At 40.0% G+C, this 18,851-nt stretch overlaps 1 protein-coding gene across 3 annotated transcripts in view; it reads left to right on the top strand.

Moving 5' to 3' along the window:
- LOC119656739 (teneurin-a) overlaps positions 1-18,851 on the top strand; it is a 769,843-nt gene that overhangs the window by 730,278 nt on the left and 20,714 nt on the right. For all 3 annotated transcript variants that reach the window (XM_038063287.1, XM_038063286.1, XM_038063288.1), the window contains 2 exons: positions 8,537-9,909; positions 17,526-17,971. In XM_038063287.1, the coding sequence (XP_037919215.1) occupies positions 8,537-9,909; positions 17,526-17,971 (1,819 nt within the window). The remainder of the gene's footprint in view (positions 1-8,536; positions 9,910-17,525; positions 17,972-18,851) is intronic.

The raw sequence follows: 18,851 nt of genomic DNA, 5'->3' as shown, positions 1-18,851 counted from the left end.
TAGTATAATTCGGAATTTTCCAAATTAAATTCAGAACTAATTTCAGGTCTTTGAAAATTAACTTCAAACTTTTTGACAACCCTTAAATTGCGGCTATGTCTTTGAGGCTAAGTCCATCTTAATTCAGCTCAAATTGAACGGTTTTTTTTTTCTTAACATTTTATTTCAATTGGCATATACCGATATTTCAGGAGTCATTAGGGAACAAATGGTTCTCCAGTGCTACGAGAAAACAAGTAGTTCCTGAGATATCGGTATATACGTATTAAAGTAAAATACTAACGAAAAAGAAAAACCATCCAATCATTTCAACTAATTGAATCCCTAGAAGGACGGCAAAATCACAATTAGACAATTAAGTAACTTCTAGAGGAAAGACAACTTTGGTAGAAAATAAATTATTGGATGCAGTTAAGGTACTTCCTGACTAATTAGCAACGCCACAATTTAAGCTTCTTAATACTTGGAAAGTCCTCTCGATTGTCAGTGGACATTAATGAAGTTCCACATGAAACCGCCCAATTAATTGCAAATACAAGCACACAATGGAGATTATGAAATAAAACAGGAAAAATTTAGGAGGTTAGATCCCAACTCCATCCTTATCCAGAGCTAAAAAGTTGATATACAATTTTATATTAAAATTTTAAAAAAAATTTTAATTTGAAATGGAAAATTATGAAATTTGTCAGGTGAAAAATAAATAAAGAAAGTGTTAACCCTCCAAGACTTTGACAACGAGTATGTTATTTAGAATACAGCGCACTTTCAACTACCCCACAATAGTCCAGATTTACTCCAATTACTTTAACTTTGTAATATTTATGTCTTTTTCTGTTTAATTTAATGAATCAACTTCGTAGCGTCTTCTGATAGCCATTAAGGCAAATTACCATCAGTCTCCATAGGTTTGATGTATTCCGGTCTTGTCCTGAATAACAAAGCGCCCTTGAATTCCAGTGAGTTTCGGTTCACCTTGTATGTGTTCTTAATTTATCTTGGGACAAATATTCAGTCAACCCTGCTACAATATAATTATCTGGATCTATTAGTTCTTGTGTGTTTCACCGCTCCGACAACAAGACTGAGGCCAGCTTGGAAGACAATCCGGGGAAGGGTAGGAACTATGGACACGAATATATATCTTAGTGGAGTACAGTAGCAAATTCAGCATTTCCCGTCCACTGTACTAATTGCATGAGTTCTGCCCTACAACTACCATCATCATACTTGCCTCCAACCACCTAACTCATGTTTGTGCTGTAAAATCAATTAATCTGGTAATTGTTTTGCGGTAATTGCTCAAACTTTGTGCAGTCGATGGTAAAACGTGCTACACCATCTTTCCTCACTATTTGTTTGCCATGGTTAAACATTCTCCGGAGAGGATTTTTGTTGTTCAAACGCCCGAGCACGAAACTAAATCACTAAGATGCATTCTAGCACAATGGCTAGGTTTCGGTAGTAAAGTGCACGACAAGATTCATGAGTTGTGCTGGGCGGAGCACTGCAATGGGGTCGAATGCAAGCAGGAACACTCGAGCCTATAAATATGTTACCACGACAGTTTCTAAGGATCCTGGCAAAAAATACCTGAGAGTTTTTTCCTACGTAGCCTAAATAGACTCTTGTCTCTTTGGATATACATTTATCGAGTCATCTTTAATTCATTGTGGAGCAAATTGGAGTCGTTCTCTTTTAAAACATTTCCAGACAGGAGCTTTTCAGCGCATTGCATTGTAACCACCCAGCGTACCTTTGTAGCTTCTGGAGAAAGTTTTAGCTGACGTTAACACAAAATTGCATTATCATGATTTTCACGTAAAGCATAGTCAACTCAAACACCATCAAAAATGTGAGAAAAAACCTAAACGGACGATACCAGGATGCTTTGCCGTTCCGGAACGAATGTTAAGCTTCACCTTTCGAATTATATTCAACTCTCATTTCCTTATTTTGTGTGTTGAGATTTTTACTCTCCACGTCTTTCAAAGACCAAACTGAGTTGCCCTCAAGTATTCTTCTTGCTTCCATCGTCTCCTCTGTTGTCTTGCTTGCCTTCGTGGTCCATTATCTCCCAGGCGCTGCTCCCCAAGTATGAACGCTTCAAACTGCAAGAGATAATATTAATGGAGACGGTGGTGGCTTCTCTGTAAAATGCATTTTGACTTCAGATTAGAAAGTAGTCAGCTCCTGAATTATTCCATAAGTAGAATAGTATTGCTGGAGCTGCAACTTCTGAAACAATAAAATATTAAAAGTACTGTAGACAGTAGTCTTGAAGGTTGAATTGAAGAGAGACGACGGCCGGACATGAAAAGAAGAGAAATGACGACCAAGTTGTTATCGAGAAGGATTATGTCTGGGAAGTATACCCTTCTGATATTACGCTAGGCAGGCTCTTGTCTTTGCAGAGGATTCATGCAATTTATATCCTACCCTATCTGCTTTGAATTCGGTTCGTGTGTCTTGAGATGACGGACAAAATATGAGAAAAGTTCAATTTTTCAAGAGTCCGATTTTGAATTTGTGGCGGAAAAATAAGTTGTTAGATGTGAAGGGCTTTTTTGATATTTTCCACCCTAATAAATCAATCACACAACAATGAGAAAAGAAGGACATTGAATTGAAAATTTATCTATTTTTTTGTAGACCTCCCTCTTCAAGCAACTACTTGAAAATGCGGCGACCCTCTGATCATATCTGCTGTAGTCATTATTGATTAGAATCCCTTAGACAGTCCACTTTAATGAAATTTTGAATTTTTTTCATTGCCAAAGAAGACAATTCCGCTGACTACGTTCTTCCTTCTGTTCATTCAGCCCAATTTATCTTGCCTCCCTAATTTCTTAACTACTGACTACTTCTAAGAGTTCCCTTTTCAAAATTATTTTTAATTTTGTTATATCGAAGGAAAATAATTCCACTCATCCTAAGGAGCTTAGAAAGCATAAAATATAATACGTTCATTGTATTTGTGCCAAGAGACTCCAGTCTATGTTTTTCATTTCCAAGCATTTGGTCACTGGATTCTATCTTGGAATTGGAATGCATCCAAGCTATCGGTCACCATGTTTCCGCCCGGCTCCACTTCCTTTTGCAAGCTTCCTGCTTGTCCTACTTTCAATGTGAACCGCCCTCTCAACTAATCTCGTTATATTCCTAAAGGTGAGGAAACAAAAGTATATTTTGAAGAAAATCATTCAGGGCTTCCTGTATACTTAGGTGAATGTGTATGAGTGCTGACTCCCGTGACCAGGGAAACTATCTTTGGAATGCTTCTGGTATGAAAGTTTTCCAGAAAAGAAAAATAATGGATACTGCATCCCTCTAAAGTACGTAGACGTTATGGTATTCGTAAGTATGAAATAATAGCATAAAACTGGTGCAAACAATGAAACTCTTGGTGGGAAATATTCTTAACATAAATTGCAGGTAAATCGTTGGGGTGAAAAGTTCTCTCGTACTTCGAAATTCTCTTGACGATGATGACAATGCAATGCAATGCTGTGCATGGAATAAAAGGACGGAAATTTGTAATCATGATGAAATGGAAAGGCACTTATACAATTTCGAGTGCAAAATTCAAGGGGGAATTTCGAGTAACTGATGCTTTTACCTCTTCCGTCAGTTTAATATAATATTTCTTCCTAGGCAAGTGGAGGGGTAGTGGAATTTAATAAGTTTAATCTAATGATATTGGATGAGGCAGGACCCCTTTTGTTAAGAGTTTGAATGAAATCGTTTTTACTTTTGAGGATCTACTTGAAGGTGTGGTACTAATAAGCAATAACTAGAAGCAAACATTCTGCATATTAATAATCAGATAACAATAGTCATATTTCTATAGCATAACCTGGTGTTAAGCTTGTAATCAATAATCGGAGAAATTGTCACTATTAAGAGAAAATTACAAAGTGGAGCTGCAGATTACGGTTCGTGGCTGCAACCAAATAGAGACCAAGTGCACTAGTTTATCCTTATGATAATTGAAAGCAATGCAAATTTGAAGAGTACTAATCATATTTAGGCCAGTAGCTCACCTTACTTGATACTTTTGACCCAAATCCTTCTTATTCAAATTCGGTACTTTTTGGCTTCAACTTCGATCTAAATTCGTAAAAAAAACTCATAAGTTTTAATACTTCTTATTGTACCCAAAATCTTTTTATCACAAATGAATGCGTTGCTTTCTTTCATTTTGAAAATTTTATGTAAAAACCAAAATCTTATTATCATCTGGCTGGACGCGCAAGTATGTTGGATTCTAGCCCACTAATACCTCTAATTTTCACGTCTAGCTTAAGGCCTCATTCATTATAACATCGATGCGCGTGATTTGTAGCGATTAACGCCCTTTGAATTGACCCATCATCATTTTATAGGTGTTCCACCACGGGTTCGCATGCACCTCGAAACAAAGCCGCTCTTGCTCCGCTAGATAGCCAAATTGATGTTTCTGAGGAGATTTCTTATAGCCATGCTTTTACCCCTTATTGAACCTACCTACCGTCGTTCATTTAGCTCGGTGGCAAGCTAACCGAAGCGTGCTCAGTTTATTATTCCACCAGTTAAGTCTTCTACTGGGATATTCGCATCTCCAAGCCATATGCTTTGACAATGCATGAGGTCACGTGGAGCTCCTTCCATGAAAGCATTGGTCTAGTTAAGCTCTACGAAGATTTGCTCATTTGCATAGCAGCCTGACGTCTTTCCCTGGCAGGCTGGTTTTCTGCTCTGTAGCTCCCCCATAATTAAAAAAAAAGATTCCCTGCTGATCGTTGTGACCGTAATCCTCATTAACGTATCAGAGCATACCACGCGCCGGACTGGGTCTACTATCGAGTCCAACCCCGCAAAAGGTTCTACTGGAGTGCACCCCATTCAAAGCCCCATACGTTGAAGTCACTGGCAATCACATTTGATCATCGTCCCCTTGCGTCAAGAACAAGATTGGCAAACATGTTATCAAATTCAGACAATGTTAAATGTAGTGAGGTGTAGCAACTGTACATTTATACACCACTTATTTTCGCCCACACAGAACCATTTGACGACTGACTCAAACTACATTGTGTGGCTTGGCAGCAGACCGATCGAATTTGTGACCCAAACATGACCGTTAAGGTTTCTGAAAACTCATCACTTGTCATAGGTTCGTCGGATCCTATTGTTATTTCTGCTCAGGTGGTTTAGTTCGGGCTTGGCCTTCTTCAGTTAGACTTTTCTAGGCAGTTAGATTTTTCTAGACATATCCATGCCCTGGATGAAGATTATGCTGCAGCTCTATTATTCCTGAGGCCCTAGCGAATTTTTTAACGTTTTGCTTATATTGAACCTTATTAGCCATTTCTATCAACATCAATGATCGATTGAGATACAACTGACGACAACAAGATAAACTGACACTCAACCACCAAACCGAAATATTGTTCTTTATCATAAGGCAGTCTTTGGGAAGTCCAAATTTTCTTTGATTTTCTTTAATGTAGCTAATATCCTCATCTGTTTATCCTTAATGATAGATTCAGTAAGTTTAAAACCCTTATAAACGGTCAAAGGAGTACAGTTATTTCTCATTGGCTTTCATTGCCTTTCCCTTTACTCCTAGCTTCTTCGCTTCTTAGCTGCTATAGAATGTCAAATAAAATATACGGTACGGTACGGTAAACCATTCTTCCCTAAAATTTGCAGTGGGTAGAAATAACAACCCTGTCGAACTGCAAGTTTTCCGCGAAAATTGGAATGCCTTGATTGTAAACCGAATACCAGACGAGGGAGGGAGGGAGGGAGGGAGCTAAATTCTTTCTGACTTTTACAAGTCCAAAGTGCTTCAGATTTTTTTGGTAAACTTATGAACCAAACATAAATCGAACGTAATCTGTCAACCATGCCTACGCCCTATCGTTGCTGAATATCCTGAAATGTGTTCCAGCTCCCTCCGGACTTCCCGGGGTGCTAGGATCTCTCTTTCACCGTTCTGGGTCATGTGTTTCTGGGATAACCACTCGTCGACTACCCCGGGGATAGTAGACTCCATTGCATGGAATAGCCAGTAATGGTAATTCCATCCACTTTTCTTAATGTGTGAGATCTATCCATTGCAAAGATCTAGCGCATTAATCTTAACAACGCTTCCCAGATATACAAATTGTTCAACACATTCAATGCTCTGCCCATTGATTCAGATAACAAGAGTGCGTTGACCCGCACAACTGTCAATCTTCACTTTGTTCGTATTTACTTGTAGCCCAGTTCTGCTTGCCTATCTACGTCGTCGAAAGTTTTCTCGAAATCTGTTGCAGCAGTTGCAGTATTAATCTAATCTCAGAACACTGTTCTACAATGATCCGAGGAATGTTAACGCGGCTAGTACAAGATATATTTCTTGTTACATTCTAAGATTACTTCAACTTTTATTTCGCGAAGGCAATAAGTATGCAATTATCATACTGAAGATGGGTGCCCTTTTTTCAAAATCTTCATAACCATTCCTTTTTTCCCTTGAAAAGAAGCCTCCAATTCCCAAAATTTCTAGATTTCTAGATTTATGAAGTAACATAACCATAATTGAAGAGACTGCTTCCCAGGTGGACCTTCAAACCCGACAGCCTTATTTCGCTTAAGCGCGTTAATGACCTAGATGGTTTCACTTCTACTTGGAGGAGGAATCCATATCCGCGTGTTACGGTTTTTTTTATTTTCCGGATATTCTAAGATCAAATATAGTGGTAGAGAGCTCCTTCAATTCGCAAACGAGGCCGATATCGACAAGCCTTGTATTATGCACATCTAGAAAAGAACTCCCTAAATATACTTATGACAACAATGTAGTCTATCTGATTCCCCATATGTTGTCCGTCATTTGAAACCTAGCTGACGCTCTTGACATTCAAATCATACATTACGACTGCAACAGCACCTTTAGTAAGCCTCTCCTGAATAGCATTTGGTTGCTCATAGAAGACTACCTTATCGTCCATATCAAAAATCCTCATTGATGCGTAGCATTGGATAAATGCTTTCCTTATTCTTGGTGAACATTTCTCGGTGAGTGTCCTGTCCAAACCCATCTTCCAAGAGCACATTGAGGAAACGGTAAGACAGATTTAGACTTACTTCCGTCAGGTTTTTCAAAGTAAAATAATACAGTGCCACAAGAGGGAAGAGAATTCTCTCTAAAGTCCCGCTATCTAATCTCATTTCGCCACCAAGAGTGAACTCGTATAATTTCGAGAAAGCAAGTATTTTCAAACGAAAGACGAGTGCGAAATCTTATTTGACCTAACTTACAGGAAAGTCACTAACTCACCTCCCTACTTCTGAGTATTTGTCGCATTAAATTAATAGTGACCACTATTAAAAACTATTGTTTCACCTGCTCCCTACGAAACCTAGCTATTTCTCGGTCATTCAGTCTCTAGACACCCCCCTTTTTCCTTTTCCAAACAGTTCTGGGACTATGTTTAACAGAATTATGTAAAACTCTCATGAGCTATCTAAAAGATACATTCATGTTAACTCAAGAAACCTCAAAAGATATACAAGTCGGGAAAACCAGAAACTGAACGCTTCGAGTATGAAAGGTTTTGTATTTCTTATATAAGAATATTTGAGTAGGAATCTGTGCTACTTTAGTGTAATACGAACGTTAGACTGCAATCAATTTGCACAAAAGAGGCAACTTTGAACTATTTTAACTTTGTCGACAATAGTTCGATTTCTACAAAGCTTGGTGGTAGAAACGTTTCACTTGATACTCTACATGACCATATCTGGTGAAAAACAAATTTACATCTCCTTATATTGCAAATCCCACCTTTCCACCAAATTTTAAGGGTATGGCAGACAAACAGATAGGCAGTAAACCAATTTTAATAAGGTTTCGTTTTACACAAATGTCCATTTCACCTGCAAACTTCGCTTTGATCTTCCGGATTAAGAAGCCTATCAGCATTTCATTACTTAATCAAAAAGTATGGCCCTTGTTGTATGGCATTCCGAACCATATGCCGTCCTCTCTTGTAGAGCGTGGTTCGCTTCAAATTATCGTAATTTATGCTACTTCCCCAGGATTTTCAAACTGAATGCAGTAAAACTACAGAGAAGTTCAGGTTTATCAGACGATTCCCAAAATAATAAGTCTTACGTATTTCCCCCAATCTGCCAGTTCTTCCAAATTACGCTGAAGGTAAAAAGAAGAAAGCAAAACAGCAAAAAACAGACCCATGAAGGCGGGAATACATTTTATCAGCCCTAAAATTGCCCAAAACTTCCTTTCATTGTCTTGTCCTTTCTGGCTTCCACTTCTCAATCTTCCTAAACACTCATATATCAATCGTAACTGCATTGTCCTTGGTAGTCTACAGTTGACTTATTTCCATCATTTACAGAAAACGGATTAAGTTGCAAAATCTATCTTATACCGTAGATTACGAGAAGCATAAATAACATTTATTTATGGCCAATAAATATGAAAATTCAGTCCAAAAACTTTTGATAGTATCATTTATAAATCTATTTTTCCTTTTTCTAGATTGTGCAAGAATCCATCAAAATCCCAGGATCCGGACTACACCTAACATACCAATCATCACAAGCATCAGGCTACCTAAGCATAGTTCGAATGCGGCTAACCGGTGACCATATTCCACCAACCTTAACACATGTCCACGTAGGAGTAGAAATCGAAGGATCTCTTCACATTAAAACTTATGAAGCCGATCCAAACCTTACTCACACTTTCGCCTGGAACAAACGCAATGTCTATCGACAAAAAGTCTACGGTGTGTCCATAGCCCGAATATCTGTCGGATATCAGCATTCAACCTGCAAGGAGCCTGTTTGGATTACACAAACTGCAAAACTTCAAGGATATGATGTAGATATTTCGGATATCGGAGGATGGGGCTTAGACATACATCACCACTACAATTTCCACGAGGGAATTCTCCAGAAAGGTGATGGAAGCACATTACACATGAAAGAATATCCGAGAACAGTTAAGGTGGTCATGGGAACCGGACTACAGCGACCATTGAATTGTCCAGACCACTGCAATGGCATTGCTAAGGATGCAAAACTATTAACCCCTGTAGCATTGGCTTCCGGTCCTGATGGAAGCTTGTATGTCGGGGATTTCAATCTCATACGAAGAATACAGCCGGACGGAAAAGTTTTTACCATTCTGCAGCTGAGTGCCACGCAGGTATCCTATCAATATTATCTAGCGGTGTCTCCAGCAGATGGACACTTGTACATATCAGATCCTGAAAAACATCAAATTTTGCGGCTTTTGAAACTGGAAAAAGTCAAGGATCCGGCTATAAACAGCGAGCCTGTAGTTGGAAGTGGACAACGATGCATTCCTGGCGATGAAGGCAACTGTGGCGATGGGGGACCAGCTCTTCAAGCTCGCCTCTCTCATCCAAAAGGATTGGCGATAGCGGCCGATAGGACAATGTACATTGCAGATGGCACAAACATCCGTGCCGTCGACCCCAAGGGAATTATTCATACGCTGATTGGACATCATGGCCATCACAATCATTGGAGCCCAGTCCCTTGTTCGGGAACATTAATGGCATCACAGGCTCAACTACAATGGCCAACCGGCTTAGCATTGAGTCCGTTGGATGGCTCCCTGCATTTCATTGACGATCGACTTGTTTTGCGACTAACAGCCGATATGAAAATACGCGTTGTTGCCGGTACACCGCTACATTGTAATAATAGTCCAGATAAAAATAAAACATCTGATAACGTTTTGGGCACGGTTTTGGCTATGGCATTCTCTCCATTTGGTGACCTGTATGTGGCCGACTCGGATTCGCGACGTATTAACTCGATACGTGTTGTTGACACATCCGGAAATATGCGATACTTTGCCGGGAAACAGGAGAATAGTGGGTAAGTTGAACATTTCAAAGGTGAGAGAATCTTTTCCTCCCCCATGAAAGATTGCATTATGTGTAGGGCTTGAATGCATAAAGGTACAGATGGGAGAGATACCACTAAGCATCGGTCTTGTTATCATACCTTCTTGTTAAGCTTTCTCCGCTCTCTTACCGATATTACATCATAAGATATTCGACTAGCTACACTAGTTATATTTGTGCAAGAAACATAGCAAGAAAGAAAGCTAAACAACTTTCCAGTAAACTCCACAGGCACTTTCCATGCTATGAATTTAAAACTTCCTTTAGAACTGCATATAGACGTCCTCACATATATGGGCTCTCTGCAGCAAGAGCAAAATTACTAACGCTAAAATAGTCAAATAGCCCAGAGTGTATTAACAGGATAGGATGCAGTATACCCTTATAAAAACCATAACACCAAACATTCTCGACGTCCAAACTCCCCCAGGCAATCCCGTTAAACTCCAACTTCAATTTGGCTATGGCATCTCATTTCCATTTTTCAGTTCTCAGATTCGTTTTTTTGCATCATCCTCGTCCCTTATCTTGCCAGCAGACTGTTATGGTTGCTGTTACCACATCATCATGGAGCTGAGTTTCTGCTTCTTTTGAACTTGGCATCGTCATAGTCACAGGCCATGCTAGTATCGCAAAAAAAACCATTATTATTTCAGAACAACAATAACAAGCTGAAAGGGAATGTGCTTGAGCTTTGAACTCCATGTTCTTTTAAGGAAGCAAAAAAAGTCTGTAGAATGTAAGAGTGCTATGCTATGATACAGTATTCGAGAGGGAGATTCTCGCATCGCCCTTAGTCCTTCGGCATAGAGGAGATATGAAAGCTTGTTCTTGTAAATTAGGAGGAATTTAGTATAGTTTTTTTCCGGGTGTTTCTTCTGTATTCAACCCATTTCCATAATCGACGACTGCAATGGCACCAAAAAACTTGTTGATTTCAGCAGAATAAAACAAAGTTCACTCGTATTCTGTTTGAAAGTTTTTTTTCTATTTACAACCAGTCGCAACTAATAATTGAAGTGAATTTCCTACTTCCAATCCACAACAGCACGGCAAGTGCAATTGACAAGTTTCCATGATGCATAGCAACGAAGGGTCTCTCTAGATTATGCTCAGCAGAACTTAAAATCAAGATTCCAATTCAAAGTGAATGAATTTGTTAATTTTCAGTCCGTTTTGGGTTTATCGCAAAAAAAACCATTATTATTTCAGAACAACAATAACAAGCTGAAAGGGAATGTGCTTGAGCTTCTCTGCTGGTAGACATGGCGTGCTAATCGGTATCATTAAAGGTTTTCCAACAATGGAAACGATATCCCTGCGAATCATTTCAATATGTAACTACACATATTCTAGTTGTCAATTTTAAGCAACTAACTCAATTTCTGTTGTTCCACTCTTCTATTTTCCCACACTCTTTCTCTATAATCTTTTCTTAGGATGTCTTTGAAAGGAGCTCCTGAACTAAATAACAATGGCTTAGATTTAATTGTAATCCTTATATGTGCAAGGTACTTATGGTGACTTTTAAGACTGTATTCAGCTTAGCCAAGTTTCCATCTCCAATCAGCCACGCTTTTTGTAATATTCCAGTCAGCCTGTGAATACCCCCACTACGATCTTAAAGGTCTCCTTGGTGAGGTTCAAATAATTCCTCACACTCTCTTTTATCACCATGGACTCTTCTATTCTCAGTAACTCCCCACAGTACTTCCGGATTCGACTGAAAGGTTCTGAACTACAGAACGATGTTGCGGCTCCCTTCTTAGCCGGCGCATCCGCTACCTTATCGCATTCTAACTCAATATGGCCTGGGACCCAAAGTATCCAGACCTTCTTGTAAGAAGTATTCCCACAACAATCTATACAAATTCGGGCGATTACCTATATAACTACCTGCCAATCAGTTAAAGGTGCAATAATTTGAAGTGAATTTGCTACTCCCAACTTGAAGGTAAGCACAACAACAACGTATGTTCCCGGCTGATATCTACTACTTGAACCAATAACCCTTGCCGCTGCCTTTGTATTGAAAAGCGTGCCAATGTACTACATAATCAGTTGCGGGGCTAAACTGGCCCTTGCTATCAGTAACTTAGAATACCGCCTAGAAGGATTGTTAACCTTCTTTCGGTTTAGATAGCTTTCCGACTTGCTGATACCCCCGCTCATCCGCATCTGTGAGTGAAGATAGAGAGGACTCAATCCCAAAAGGACTTCCAGGGATACCCTTGGGCATGCTCTTCTGATCTCAAACAAATACACACAAGCTAGTCTTTGAAGTTTGTGCAACAAATTTTGTTGTGACCGCCCTGAGTACTAACCTATAGATAACCATTGGCCTTACTGCAGCTGTTTAAATCCAACGTTGTATTTCCGGCGTGGACCCACATTTCTTTCCAGCTATAGACCTACAAATCATCAAAAATCTTAAATCTTTCCATACATATCCGAGATACGTCTTCCAGAGTAGCTTCCAGTCTACCACAATTCCCAAATATAGGACCTATATTTTCTGTTTAACTTCTATGTCATGTAGTCTAGTGGCTCTTATGTGATCGAACTGACACTGTGGCTCCCGGTGGATTTCACATTAGAACATTAGTTTTTACGACCAGGGTTGTCGGGAAATTGGTTTGAAGAATGTGGGATAAAAAGAGTACTTTTTGCCCCTTTCAGAATGGAAACGACGGCCGGTTTTCGATTTCGGTATGGCACTGCTTCCTCCACTCTAAGGGGAAAAATGATTTCTAGCCCCTTTGTTGGGAACATACATCTCCTCATTTCAGTGGTTTAACAATTCCCAACAACAATTCTTTACTCTAGCTTCGGAGCAAACTTTTTTTGCTCTTCTGAAGTTTTCCTTTTTCCTTCCTCTGTATGTTATAATAACTTCAGGCAGACTATTTCTATTCTCTACCGTGAGAGACCCCGTGAAATAAGCTTTTTAGGTGTACCTTTTCGCTCTCATTATCGTTAAATGGTCCAACCTATTTTTTAAGACAAACAGAGGAAATTAGTCTATCCAAGGCCAAAACCTTGTACAAACTAGATAGTTTATTCAAACCTTTCACAGAACTTCCTAATCTTCCTGATCAGGTTTCTAAACGTCGTCCGAGCGTTTTTGTAACTTAGCCAGTCCCCGGCTTGTTTTGCCCGATTGAAGACTTTTCAGCACTGTGTCCTCATCCTAGTTCGTGTTCCACCAGAATACCTCCCTTAGTATGGTGACTTCTGAACCAGCCAACTTGCCTCATACGCGTCGATGATGGTTCTGTTCAAGCGGTCCAATATTATTTGCAATTCTAGTTCATTCCTGATATCATCGCCCACCTCTATATTAGTCGTGTTATTACTCAGGTCCCTTAAGGCAGCCAGAGAAGCTCCAACAGGCCTGTCAGTTCATTAAGTCGCCTCTTGAACTGACAACTGCATACACGTTCTGCCAAGCCAGATGGCATCTTCAGTCGAACCCTGGCCATGGTTTGACATAAAATTAATATGATGAAGAGAACTTTCACTACCTAAACAACCTGTCCTGCGACCATCAGGTTAGCTGGTAGCCTGAGTCATTCTTCAATCGGTCACTGGCCGCGTGAACAGTCGAACCTAGCTGGCAAATCAAACCCCACATACCTTCCGCCCATCGATTACCTGTCTACTGTTTAGGCGAAACTAACAGGCTCCCCCGAGCATGTATGGTTGGCTTTACATAGGCTTTCCGCTCTGCTCTCTTGGGATTGCTTACTATACTATCTATTTCAGAATTGTTCTCACATCTTATTATAATAAACGCTCTAGTTCCATTCATAAAAATATTCCCTCTTTCCCGGTGCTAGTCACAGATATTGCCATATTTTCTACATTATGTATTTCTAATCTATTACTAACGATGAATTCAAGAAGCTACTCACCTGTACAGTGTCTCTGCTTCCCCAAATGGTAGTACCCTCCTCTCACCAGTCTAATAAATTATCTCGGTCGAATCCGGGTGGCATCTTCCAGAAGATAACCCAACGAGACGCCTTGTTCACGATGCCTGCCATATTTCTTCCTCGTAAACCGCAAATCCGCCGCACGCAGGATTTTTGAGAGAACACTATTCCAATCTTCTCCTCAAAAATTGCCCATATTTCCCTGTTATGGTTCACTTGGACTATCCATTTACTCCATTAATGACTGGAGCTTTTTTGCAGCGTCATAGTATTGTCCTTCTCTTCTGATATGGCGCATAATTCCCTGTCCTCCTCAAGCCCTTGCAGATCCAAGTTGAAATCGTCTAGCCTCTCCCCCTCAATAAAGACGAGCTCTTCCTCTTTACTCGCTCCTACCCCATCAACCTCCATATCCATCACTATTTTTTTAGGGACCTCCGTAAATTTTTTTACCCGATATGTCCTTTGAAGTATCCTTCTTCACCCCGCGATATTACTGAATCTATGATACGGTCCGGGTAGATCGTAAAATGCTTTCCTTTGCCTTCTGATTTACTTCAGAACATTCTCTTCAGCCGTCTGTATAGATACTCACGTTGAACAACCATGAAGTTGAGAAGCTTCTCAAAATGCATCATTACGGTTTTGAGAAAGCAGACCGTCACACTTCTGTTTCTTTCAACCCGGGTAATTTAGGAACTACCATTCCATTCCATGTATTTCGCCGTTCAGTCTACTACTCAATCGAAAGCATATTTCGCCGAACAAGAGCGTGGCATTCCATCTCTCGCACATCTGCCGTACGATAAGGTTTTTGATAATTTCTTGCTCCACATGAATGAATTTTTGTTCGGACAAAGATCTGGGTGCAATAGGCAGTCGGTTACCATTAACCATACAGGGCTTCTGGCTGTTACGCCCGCCCTTAACCTCTAGGGTTTACTCCTTCTTAGGTTCGGGTTTATGTTTTTTAGAAGCATTCGTTACTCTGTCGTTGAAGACTTAGGTCTAACCTTCTTGAGGGCCTTTCCCAGTTCCAGCTCTACGTTCAAATAGCAGAAAAATTAACTTTTGACCCCTGCCCTTTCTTTCTAACGTCTGATATGCCAGCTTCGGACCTATTATTGCTGATCCTCGATCTTCTGATCATGACCATCTTTTTTGCGCGTGGTCTTCGCAAGAAAATTTCATCGTGCCATAGCACCCTGTAGCACGGTAAAGTGAGGCTCACTCACTGAGGCGATCAGATATCAGTGAGACTCCGTTAGAATACAGCCACCTAGCCCCGACTGCAATGTATCTAATGGACATATTTCGCGTAATACCCTAAATTGGGGGAGGGGTATTTTCGAATCTCTAGCCCAGATCAGTTTCGATCTGCTAAAACCAGGATCCCCTCCTATAGAATGTAGCTATATTCACTCACTAACGGTCTAGGTAGATGAGAAGCTTTGCTTCTGGAAAGCTCTGTACTGACCCCTGGAGAACGATATGTTGGCTCCCGGAGTAGAATATTTCACATCAATCTGCGCGGCAGTGCCTATATTTTCTTCTGTATAGCGCCTGGAACTTTTCCTATCCCAATGGTAATCGCAAAATATCTGCTTTGAACTATGTGACCCTTGCCATGTGCCTCATTATAAATTATTGCTCTTCTCAGCGAAGTTACATAAGGTCCATTTGAATTTTAAAGTCGCTTCGCTTATAAAACAAAACATCTTATAGAGCAACTAGTTTAGTTGGAAATATACCCAAAAACTGTACATATAGATTACATAAATGAATTCATAGCTTTCAAATCCAAGGCTACCATAATCTCTCTGTCTTGTTTTTTGCTGCTTCAGATCAGTGAGACCATGACAAAAAGTAAAATAGGTCTTAATAATTAAAAGACCAACATCTTCTTAATAATTAAAAGACCACCATAGTTGTGGTCATTATAAAGTCGATCCTTGAGTTGATTTACCTTAAAGTTAACAATAAACAAGAAATAAGGCTCTCACCTAAATGTTGCCACGAAAATTTCAGTCTAAACTGAATGTAGCTGATAATCAAGGGATATGAAACCTTCCTCTTCCCACGAGCGAAAGTCTAGGACTAGGTGGAAATTCTATTCTAGCTGCTCTGGTCACTCCCGGACTTCTATAACCTCTTCTCTTTCAACCTATTGTCAAAGGTCGGATCTGGATGCAGTCACGAGGCTTTCAAATCACCATCCAGCGCATCAAGCCGCCATTGTTTCGGCGGCCCTTTTGGTCGTTTTCCAGCGACTTCGACGCTCCGACGAAACTTGACAAAAGTAATAGATAGTCCTTACATCCACTAGCATGAATGTCAAGCGTGCATAAGGCAGTACTTCCATATTGACGTTTCTCCTTCCTACTTTTTGGTCACTTCATGCACATTAAAGCTAGACCCCTGGTAAGGTATTCACAAAAACTCCATTATTTCTGTCTCCTCTTCTCATCCAAATAAAAGAGAGACAGTATTGTATTACTCCCTTATGTCTCCCGAAATGTGGCATAGGATATTTCATTAAAAATCATTTTTGCCCTTGACGTAAAAAACAATATGCTCCTTAATTCTTAAGTATTTAACTCTTTGCAGACTATTAGACTCACAGGAAGGAAGCAATAAAGCTTTATTTGTTTTACTTGAAAAAAAGGCAGAGAACGTTTATTGTTTTCAAGTGAAGTCTTAAAACGTTAGCAAATACTCTCGATCCAGTGTAGAAAGGTACCTCAGTTCTTCCCTCCATTTATTCTCGTCATTATCAGCATTAAAAGGCTGATCCATTTGAAACAAGAGAAACCTAGAGTCTGATTACCGGCATGATATTAAAAGATCCAAATATTTGCATTCAACTGCATTAATGCAATAAAGTCGAGATTGTATAAATATTACTTGCATACAATACTCTGCGTTATATGCACTCAGGAGCGTATATTTGCAATTCAATGTATTGTACAAGTATCCTTGCCTGCCTGCTGTTGCAGCTCAAATCCTCCTTCGAGTCAGTCCCGGTGATTAAACTTAGAGCAAGAGATGTGCAAAATAACAATAGCAAAAAGGATACCGACCGTTTGCGATGAGCATTTCGATATCATCAACGTCGCTATTGTTCGCGTTTGCCTGTCTAGTCTATTTAAGAGCAGTGGATGATAGTGTGTTCGAAGGATTCATTCTCGCCTAAGCTGCAACTCTCCCGATACGAACAGGATTTGCATACAATTCGATAGTATCCACTTAAGAACTGGGTTATCGAATATGTTTTCCAAGGAGCTGAGAATTCGCACTTATTCGCGCAGAATGCAATCTGTTTGCGCTATCGATTGTGCATGCATTCTTATTGATGGGTCTAGGCTTGAAATAAGGCACTTAAGGTTCCTTTTTGTGAACATAGTTCTCCTGTCTTACTTACTTCAAACTTCTAGTTGTACTAATGTTTTATCAAAAGAAATTTATGGTTAATTTGGATAGAAATGAATGGCTACACCGCGGACTGCATGTTTTTTAGAATCGACAACACAGTCGCGCCCATATTACTTATAATTTCTGCCTCCCGTCTACATTTAACTTCAATCCTTTCGCATCCTTTCACCCGCGGCGTCGTCGTCTATAACCCCAGGACTAATGATAACGATAATTACAGGTCACTGGCATGCGATTGCAGTACAATCGGCAATAATACTGGCTCCTCCGCAACAACGTTCGCGACTACCGTTAATCCAAATAGAAACGGCGGCGGTGGCGTCGGTGGCGGAAGTACCGGAAATCCCGGAGGAACTGCTCCTTCCATCCTCATGACGATAATGGCTGGAGTTGGAATGAGTCCATCAGGTGGAGGCTGCACTTGCAGTAGTGGCACTGGCACAACTATCAACGGCGTGCTGTCTGGTGTGGGCGCCAATGCTGTCGGTGGCGGGGCTGGAATGCCTGTTGGTTCTAATTCTGCCATTTCAGGCAATCGGGACGCCAATAATAATGAGGATGCAACGACGAGTAATGCGGAGACTCTTCTATCGTCGAATGCCCGCTTCCAAGCTATATCTGCGATTGCTGTCGCACAAGATGGCGTCATAAACATAGCGGATCAAGGTAAGAAATATACTCTATTGTAAATGTGGTTTAATGCAGGTATTTCCGTTTTTTTGAATGAACCGACATAGCGGTAGACAGTTTGAGCAAAGGATTACTTACAGTATCCATACGGGCGCTGCCTGTGACACAACGTAAATGTGGAATACAAGGCACAATGCAATCGTTCGTATTGTGGTTGGATTCATTTCAGTCTGATTAGTGTGTAGATATGCCTTGAAATAATGAGCAGCCAAGATAATAGAAAAACATCAACACACATTTAAGCCATCATAAATATATATGTATGTACAAACGTTACCAGCTTGCGGCAAATTCGCATAACTCGAAATAAACAGGTGATAAATATTGACTATTACTTCTCATATGAAGTATTCATCGCTTCTAATGAAATTAATAATCTTTGAATATAACCGTAAAATGGGGATAATATTTACTCAAATCTAAGTATCTAAGTGACAACCTCAGTATCTCTAGACAGAACCAAAAAAATCATGTCATTATTGTATACTTCTTGGATGCGGCCAATGTACTAACTAGCGAAACTGTTAATCATCATCTTCAAAGACGTCTAAGCTTGCGCTGCTAAGGAACTCCAGTCATTTGACCAGTGTCATTTGACATTTCGGGTTGTTCTTCTCATAATGTCAATATCATCAGCATAATCCAGTAGTTGGGCCAGAGGATAATGATGGTTTTCGTATTAACGTCAGCATCATGGATCGATTTTTAAAGGGCCAAGTTAAAGAGGATGCATGATAAGGCATTCCCTTGTCTTAGACCAATACTACTACTACTTTTATCAGGTCAGGGTCAGCCTAGTCGGTTTATCAATTTGGTCGAGATACCGATTTCTATCATGGCCATGTACAATTTTATC

The sequence above is a fragment of the Hermetia illucens genome, chromosome 5 (genome assembly GCF_905115235.1).
Source record: "Hermetia illucens chromosome 5, iHerIll2.2.curated.20191125, whole genome shotgun sequence".
Classification (NCBI taxonomy): Eukaryota; Metazoa; Arthropoda; class Insecta; order Diptera; family Stratiomyidae; genus Hermetia; species Hermetia illucens.
The sequence above is the reverse complement of the archived record's forward strand: the minus strand, read 5'-3'. Positions and strand labels throughout refer to the sequence as shown.